The following is a 9,215-nucleotide window of genomic DNA, read 5'->3' as shown; positions in this document are numbered from 1 at the left end:
AGCAATGTTGGAGGCTGTGCGTTCACTAAACAGTATATGAGGGATCTGGTTGTTTACCAGTTCCCTGATGCAGTGCAGAAGGTAAATGAGACAAGATTTTACCGTGGAAAACTCCTTGCTCAGGGAATTAAAAATCACGATCTACCACGTAGGATTTCAACTCTACTACGTCGAGCACTTTCAGATTACAACCCTTTGCAATCTAGGAATTAAACTCTTAATCCCTCACCCTTACAATACACCTATTGCAAGCTACACTGCTATGACTAACTATAGCACGCACTCAACAAAGTTTGACTAACTCTAGCCAAACCAACCAATACACCTTGACTAACTCTAGCCAAGGGTACCACTCAATAGTTTGAAAGGTAAACTGCCTAACAACTACTAAGAATTTAAAGTATCTACAAACAGCTTCTTAAAGAAGAGTTGGTTTACAATTTAAAGCACAAATGAACAAAGACTCACAACAACCTAAAGAACATAGATATAATCTAGTGTTTGGATCAGGTCCTTCAACTTGTAAGTGGCCTTTGTTCTTGAGAGCACTTGAGAACTTGTGGCGGCAAAGCTTTGCACACAATAGTTTAGGTTTTCAAGTGATACCTAAATATGTTGCAACATGTTGTATGTATATTAAGAGCATGTGGGATATGATAAAGACAACTCTTCCAAGTTTGACCTAAAGCATGGGCACGCAAATTTCTTTATCTTGATGTGCGTGTTTGGCATAGCTTTACGGTATCTTATTCTTCTTGTTGTATATTGTAATAAGAGAAAGGAGTCGCGGATCGTCTCTCTTTGTTTCTCTATTAGTTTGATCATCATCAAAACATAGAATGCACTTTAACTTATCAATTTCCCTTTTTTTTATGGTGACAAACTTATAGACGATGTTCCTCTTGAGAATCAGATCCCACTTCATTTGTTTCAAGGCATCCACAACATGTTAGCAACAAAATACACTGCAAGACCAAGTTACCCACTAAAGGGTTCTTCAACCACATCTCATATCAATCTTCCAGTTCTTCCCCCTTAATCACAACATACTTCTCATCACTTATAGGCACATATCCATCATGCTCTCATATCATCAACATATCTTCCGCCTTTTGGCATTATCAAAAAGGAAATAGACCACAGCCAGTAAGAGGTACAAGCACAACATATTGTGAGCAGAAAAATACGATCAGGCAAGCAATAGTGCACGAGAACAATGTAATAGCCCAAAAATAGATAGTAGTTCAAATAGTGTAAGCATATGTTAAATAAAGGGAGAAGTATTCAAAACACACTCCAACTTTGGCCAAAATTGCTATAACACACTCCAACTTTGCGGGAGTCCTATGACCCCCCTGGACTATTTTTTTGTGTATTATTGAGGGTATTATTGGGTGACGTGGACAAAAAAGTGAGTCCCTCAAAATTGGGTATTATTGAGTCCACGTCACCAATAATACCCTCAATAATACACAAAAAAATAGTCCGGGGGTCATAGGACTCATAAAGTGGCCAAAGTTAGAGTGTGTTTTGAACACTTTTCCCTTAAATAAACCACTATTGTACCAGTCAGAAAGAGAGAAGTCGGACATTGGGGGGGCGGGGGGAGAGGGGGACAAGGACTGCAGGGAAATGCTAGGGACTTGTTACTGGGGATGATCCAGATTGTGAAGAATTTTGTTAATTTTTTCAATGTGTGCACCCTGACCTGGAGCAGTTGGTTCCTAAGATCTTCCACCTTAGCTTTCAACTGATCCTTCAGAAGAGCGTTCTCAGCCTTCAGCTATATAATTTTTGCACTGGCTGCCTTTAGTGCTTCAGTTAGGATAGGAATGATGGAACCCGCTCCTTCAGCCGCACACTCACAGTCTTTCAGAGTAGCTCTGGAGAGTAAGTTCTCTTCTGTTCCTAAGGTAGCTTTTCCAGTTCTTACATTGAAATGCCCAAGCACTTTGTCAAGAGAAAGCCATAAGGAAGACCAGGTTCATTTTCCCCCATGCTCACTGCATTGATCATATGTTTGATCATGATAGCTGGAAGATTGATTGGTTCAAAGACTGATTGGACTTCCATGAATACCAAATGTGTCGTAGTGACACTGCCATTTCCTCCAATTTTCGGTATGAGTACATTGTCCACAAATTCAAAGATCAATTGGTAAGTAGAAGCGAGCTCCTTTTTGGAGATTTTTCCTGGGAAGGCTAACATTCCTTCCTTAACGATCACATTTTTAAAGGAGATGGAAACCCTTCCAGTCACATCCCTCAGCCCTTCAGCTTTTACTCCTAAAATTTCGGCTAGCACTGATTCAGTCAAAACAAAATCTGTCACGTTCACTGTTAGAACCAGAGTACTGTCATCAAGATGCCGTGGATTTGTAAACAGTTCAAACACTTTAGCTTCATACACATACGGAGCCAGCGGGGTAAGAAGATGAGTTCAATCTTAAAATTCCACCATTTCCAACAGTTCTTTCATCCCATTCTCCTCTCCCAAGTTTACATCAATCATCATTCTAAAGAGAATCTTCTGTGTTTGGAGGTGTCCCTCTCTCAGTCCACTTCCATGTCTCTTAGAGGCACTTGGTTATTTACTTGTACTTATCCTCCTCTTCTTTTGAGAAGCAGACTGAGTATCACGCTCCTCTCCTTCTGTCTTTCCCTTTGATTTCCTTTTCTTATTTTCCTTTGGATTCGCACCACTAGAGGTCTGTTTGCAGAACAAAGTATAATATCTCCATCAGAATCAACATTTTCTCTTGAGTTTTATTTTGAGGCACTTGATGCTTCAACATAGATGGAGCACCAGGTTTTCTTCTCAGGGTGGGATACGGGTAAGATATCAACAACATTTTCTTCCCTGTTAAGATTTATGATCTGTTGTCCTACAGAGTTTTCAATGTTGTCTCTTCCTATTTTAACCCCTCCATTTCTTTCATCTGATTTTCTCAAAAAAGAGTCTGATGATAGCAGGTATACATTTGCATCACTTCCAATGAGGTCGAAAGCTATTCTTTGGTCAAAGAAACCAGATAAGGATGTAGATTTTCTCAAAAATCTTCATCTACTAGTTTCCAGAGGGACGAGTATGAGGGATTTTGGAATTGGTTCAGAGGTACTTTGGTTAGAGGAGATTAAGTGCTCTGAGGATGAAGGTTTGGAGACCATTTTGATTTGGTTTGAAAAGGTTTAGTGATGCTTGTACATGGTGAGAATACAGAGTTATAAGTTGGTTCAGACAGCCTTGTGTAAGACAAAGGAGGTAATGAGAGATTCTTATGGTCTGAAGATTTTGGTAAGTGAGGAGAGAGAAAGACAAGAGGGATGTATTTAAGGTATCCGAGATGGCGTTTTAGGACAGGTGTAATATGAGGGACAGATTGGTTCAGAAGTGAAGCGTCGATTGGAAGATTTAAGGTTTGAATTTTGAATTAGGAGACTCTTGGCCGACTTGGCACTTAAGTAGTTCAGAACATACGAAAGTGCTGAAAGGACTACTAACTTGAGTCACAGAGAGACCGGGTGTCTAAACAATTTTGACGGTGTCGAGCAACAATTCTGAAAACTTGTTCACACGCTGTCCTACACCTCCCATGTGTGTATATCCCTTCTACTGTCACATCCACCTTTTGATCCAAAGATTTGCATTTTCTACTTCATTATTCTACTCATCTTCCTTTTTTACTTCTGCCCAGAGTAACTGTGAATCCTGAACTGCAGCATTTGACATTGAGATGTGTCCTTTCCTTTAGATTCCAAGGGCACACATCTTGCCATGAAGGCCTTGAGGAGAGACCTCTTTAACTAACCCATGAGATTTTTGTTGTCCCTGTTTGTCAGCATAGTTGATAGCTTTCTTTCTTCTCTCTCTCCTCAGCCTGCACACAATGTCAGTGATTGGATTTGGGAACCCAAACCATCTTGGGTCCCTTGTAGTTATAGAAGGGATGAATCAAGCTCTTTTTAGCCCATATGGTCAGCACATTTCCTCTCCTTCTCTGAGGTCTTTTTATTTGAGAGTCAACTCCTTTTGTACTTACTCCTTTTTTGATAAAATCATTATTCCTTTGAAGAGACTCAATTATTGCTTTGCATGACCTGTTTGCCCACAATGAGTGCACAACTAGTTCTCAGCTGTCGTGGCATATTTGTTGTAGGAATTTTGGGTCACCTTTTCAAAATCAAGTCATTCCCTGCCATTTCCCTTGCTTTTGTACATGGAGGTGATTACATCGGAGGAACAGGTCCACTTGAGAGATTTATCAAGATCAACTTAATCCTTGTTAAGGCTTCCTTCAACTACTCATTCTTCTCGATCTCAGCAGTGATATTCAGTTTTGCCCTTTTGATCTCATTTTTCAAGCTCCAAGTGACTTACTAGATTTATTTTTCCTTTAAAAGATGCTTCTATATCCCTTCTCATTTGACTTTGCAGCATGATATTTAGCTGATTGGTCTCATCGATTTGTTCCTTCATCTCTCCAATGGACACTAACAAATTGTCTCTTTCAAGTTTGGAGTCACTAATTTCGTAAGTTAGCAGAATTTTCTAAGCAATAAGGGCATGATAAGCATCTAGTAACACACTTGACAGTGATATGAGCTTTTTCTGAGAGTAGGCTTTCAGGTTCTTCTTAACCTCAAAAGAAAAAAAATCTCTCATTTTCATCACTCTTATCATTATCATTTGTATATGATTTCGTCATGAGTGCAAAGGTTGACTCATACTTGGAGGCTTCATTTTCTATGACTACCATTAATGTATCCCCTTTTTCATTTTCATTTTCAGAATTACTAGAAGAATCCCTCAATGCAGCAAGTGCTTGCTTTACTAGTTCATCAGTAGCTTTCTTTTTTTTGAACTTTCTCTTAGGAACCTGGTTCCTTTGCAGTTCTATCGTAATTGTCCTGCTTTTTTTTAGGGCACTCTTTGACGAAGTGATCAGGCTTTCCACACCTATGGCAGCAATAGTCATTCCCTTTGAAATTTTTGCTGGAGCTTCCTATCTTCGGAATTCCACCATGTCTTCGAATCAATTTATGGAATCTCCGTGTGACATATGACAACTCGAATTCATCGCCACTTGAGTCTTCTCTAGAAGCTTTGAGAACTAGACTCCTTTTCTTTTTGACTTCATCCTTTTCACCCTTCTTCATAGTCATTTTCATCTCATATGTCTTAAGGTTTCCAATAAGCTCATCTATTGTCAACGTGTTGAGATCTTTGCTTCAGAGATAGCATTTACCTTGTTGTCCCAAGAATCAGGCAACACACCAAGCAACTTCCTCCCTAGTTTGGTAGTTATGATGACTTCTCTTAGAGAATGAAGCTCATTGATAATAGAGGTGAATCTTGTGTGCATCTCATGAATGGATTCATTCTCTTTCATTTTAAACATCTCATACTCTATTTTGAGCATGTCGATTTTTGAGTTCTTCACCTGTGTTGTTCCTTCATGGGTAGTTTGGAGAGATTCCCAGATCTCTTTAGTAGTTGAACAAGGTGAGACTCGATTGTGCTCATCAGGTCCTATTCCACACACAAGGATTTTCTTGGCTTTATAGTTTTTCTTCACTGCTTTCCTATCAGCATCATTGTTTTCTTTCCTTGTTTTGGCAGTAGTTTTTATACCAACTTCACTTGTGATATCGAAATATAGGGACCATCACAGATGATATCCCACAACTCTGAGTCTTCCGCCTAATGAAGTCATGTATTCTAGCCTTCCACCACCCATAATATTTTTCATTGAATCTGGGTGGTCTAGTGGATGATTGACCTTCTTCCAAGTTTGGTGGGGCTGCCATTTCACAGATTCTTTCTAGGTGTTAACCTTTTAAAAACACATTCGATACCATACTTGTTGGAGGTTGTGCGTCCACCAAACGAATATGAGAGACACAGTTATTTACCGGTTCACGATGCGATACATGGTAGATGGGACAAGATTTTACCGTGGAAAACTCCTTGCTCAAGAGATTAAAAATCACGACCTATCACGTAGGATTTCAACTCCATTACATCAAGCACTTTTAGATTACAACCCTTTGCCATCTAGGAATTAAACCCTTAATCCCTCTCCCTTACAATACACCTATTGCAAGCTACACTGCTATGACTAACTCTAGCCATGCACTCAACAAAGTTTGACTAACTCTAGCCAAATCAACCAATACACGTTGACTAGCTCTAGCCAAGGGTACCTCTCAATAGTTTGAAAGGTAAATTGCCTTACAACTACTAAGAATTTATAGTACCTACAAACAATTTCTTCAAAGAAGAGTAGGTTTACCATTTAAAGCACTAATGAACAAAGACTTACAACAACCTTAAGAACATAGACATAATCTGGTGTCTGGATTAGGTCCTTCAGCTTGTAAGTGGCCTTTGTTCTTGAGACCACTTGAGAACTTTGGCGGCAAAGCTTTGCACACAATAGTTTAGGTTTTCAAGTGATACCTAATATGTTGTAATGTGTTGTATATATATTAAGAGCATGTGGGATATGATAGAGATAAATCCTCCAAGTTTGACCTAAAGTGTGGGCCACGAGCGAACCTTCTTTATCTTGATGTCTGTTGTTCGGCAGCTTACTTTTCTGTACGATTCTTTGGCGGCTATACATTGTACAGAGAGAGCAGGTCGTAGATCAGGTCTCTCTTTGTTTCTCCATTAGTTTGATCATCATCAAAACATAGAATGCACTTTAACTTATCAAGTAATCATGGATATGAGAATTCCAAAGAGTATTGCCTTGTTGTCTGATAACTGAATGTAGAGTTGCAGCCTTCGAAAAATTAGATTTTAGAAACCGGTAGAAGAGGTATTCCTGAATCCTTATTCCATGACCCTTTTTTAATCCCTTTCGATGTAGTAATATATAGAGTGTGTGTGATACTGTACACCTGTATATGTATTGTACTTTGACTTTTAATTAAAGAATGTTGAGGTTTAGCTCTAAGCTTAAAATAGGGGAAATTTTGATTTGACACATCAATTGACATACAAATTAGGATTTGATTATACATTTAGACTTCATGACTTATGGGTAACGTGTCTATTTAATCAATTTTGGATTTCGGATTGTCGACCCGAGGGGCGGATTGGAGTTGACCAAGAGTTGACTTTGACCAAGAGATGTCCTAAAATTATGGGATTAATTTCCCTAGATTAATTTGGACCTATTATTTGTGTTATTGAATAGATTGAGACTATTAGAGGTCCTTGAAGAGAATTTGGTACTTCAAGAGAGGTTTGCGTACCGATCATAAAGCAAGTGGGGCTTAAACTCTTAGCTTACCTGCTTTTCATAAAAAGCATATGGTTTGTGTTGTATGTATGCATTTAAACCATTTAGTTCGTGTGAGTGGACAAGCATGATCTAAATTGAATAATTTTCAAGTGTCTAAAGTAATGACCGTATGAGTCCTTTAGCGTAATTTCCCTTCAATAGATATTTGCTATATATGTAAAGTTTTGAATTGGTATTGATTGAATATTTGTTCCAATTTATCATATCTTCAGAGGGGCATAAAGCCCAGGCCCCATTGGGTTCAGTTGGAGGTAGCTACTAGAATCAAAAGTGACTTGGGTAAGATTGTGGGTAAATAATCCCCACTCTGAAAGATGGGGTAAGACATGGACAAATACGTACCGTGTCCCGTCAGCTAGATTCAGATTCACAGTATTTCATGTGTTGGTTTTTTATGCTTCATGATTTCAGCTTCAGCTTCAGTGTTTGTATATATTTAATATACTTGTACTGTTTAATTACTTTTATGCCTTATCAGGGACTTCTAAGACTTGCCCCATGGGTAAGCTGAGAGTGTCTCGTTGATCTTGCTCGGTCTTTTAGACTCAAGCTTGTTAATGTTTGTGTGTGTGCAGGTGTGGTCAACGGACTAGGTAGCCGATACTTGATTATTCCAGCTTTCTTTAATCCAGTTTAGTCAAGGTGAGCCACCATTAGATCATGGCAGCCCCTTCTTCTTTAGTTGACTTAGTAGTATATCGAGCTGCGTCTTGTACTTTTGTATTCAGACTAATAGTTCCATGACCTAGACATTTTATGGGGGTTGACTAAGTGTAACGGTTCACTTTTTCGCACGGGTTTAGGGCACGAGAGAGGAAATCTTGAAATCATTGGTGCTCTTTTCGGACTTGTTTTGAAAAAAAGAATCGCCACACTGGTATTTTAAAATTAGGAAAACCAAGTTTGAAGGGTTTATTCAAACGCTGGTGAAAAAACCTTTGTAATCGAGTTCTAGGTAAAGGTTACGATAATCCCAGGGAAGGTGTTAGGCACCCCGGTATTAAGGATCCGCTTACTATATAGTTGACCTTCGAATCCCGGTGTATGAGTATTTGTTTGAATTGCTTACTTTGTGTTTATTTTCCCGCAAAAGTGAACCATCATGCATATCATATGTTTTGAAAAAAAGGTATATTCCTCTTTATTTATAGGGATATCATAGTTTTTAGATTTATATTATCCGTATGTAAATAGTTTCCTTTATGAAGAATGTGAACTATAAAGAAGTTTTGTTTATTATTTTTTTACACTCATACACCAAGGCTCGAGTTGACTCGTATTGATACGTTTTAGTCTTATCCGGAACTTTATATTACGCGGAGGTTCTTGCGATCCTTTGTAAAGATTTTTTTTGCGTTTTAACGAGTATATTCCGTCTGAAAAGAGAGGTTAATTTGGGCCAACTTTGGGCCAAAAACAACGTTCATACTAAAAACTTCCAATTTGTTCATTATTCTTTCAAAGACACATTTTATGGTTTTGACAAAATCTGATTTTTGTCTAAAAAATTCGGCCCAATATTTAATTGAAGATCGGTCATATATAGATTAAGTCCATTTATTACAAATGATTTTTTTGAAATTCAATTTGGGAGTAGGAATTCTATTGATAAGCTCATTTTTTATTATAAGACATGATTTGTTTACTTTAAAACCAAAAATGGCGATCTGTTTTTCTTGGGAAAGTAATTTAAAGCCTTGCTTTGGTACTTGGTTATTTATATATATATAAAAAAAGAAATTATGCTAAGTCCGTGATTTTTAGAGAGAAAAAATCGCGTATGGGGACCTAAAGTCGACTAAACGGCATAAGAACAGTTGCCCTAAAACGTCTAATTCCAATCATAGGGATTTCCCCTATAATTATGAGTTTGAATACATTTGTACAAGCACATCAAAATAGA

The 9,215-nt window shown here is 38.2% G+C and overlaps 1 protein-coding gene across 1 annotated transcript; it reads right to left on the bottom strand.

Moving 5' to 3' along the window:
* Positions 1-5,206: 5,206 nt before the first annotated feature.
* Positions 5,207-5,807, bottom strand: LOC132048982 (uncharacterized). Its single transcript, XM_059439664.1, has 2 exons — positions 5,780-5,807; positions 5,207-5,634 (listed from the first exon to the last, which is right to left on the bottom strand). Exons 1-2 carry the CDS (start codon positions 5,805-5,807, stop codon positions 5,207-5,209), a joined length of 456 nt encoding a protein of 151 aa, XP_059295647.1.
* Positions 5,808-9,215: the final 3,408 nt, after the last annotated feature.

The sequence above is a fragment of the Lycium ferocissimum genome, chromosome 3 (genome assembly GCF_029784015.1).
Source record: "Lycium ferocissimum isolate CSIRO_LF1 chromosome 3, AGI_CSIRO_Lferr_CH_V1, whole genome shotgun sequence".
Taxonomy (NCBI): domain Eukaryota; kingdom Viridiplantae; phylum Streptophyta; class Magnoliopsida; order Solanales; family Solanaceae; genus Lycium; species Lycium ferocissimum.
The sequence above is the reverse complement of the archived record's forward strand: the minus strand, read 5'-3'. Positions and strand labels throughout refer to the sequence as shown.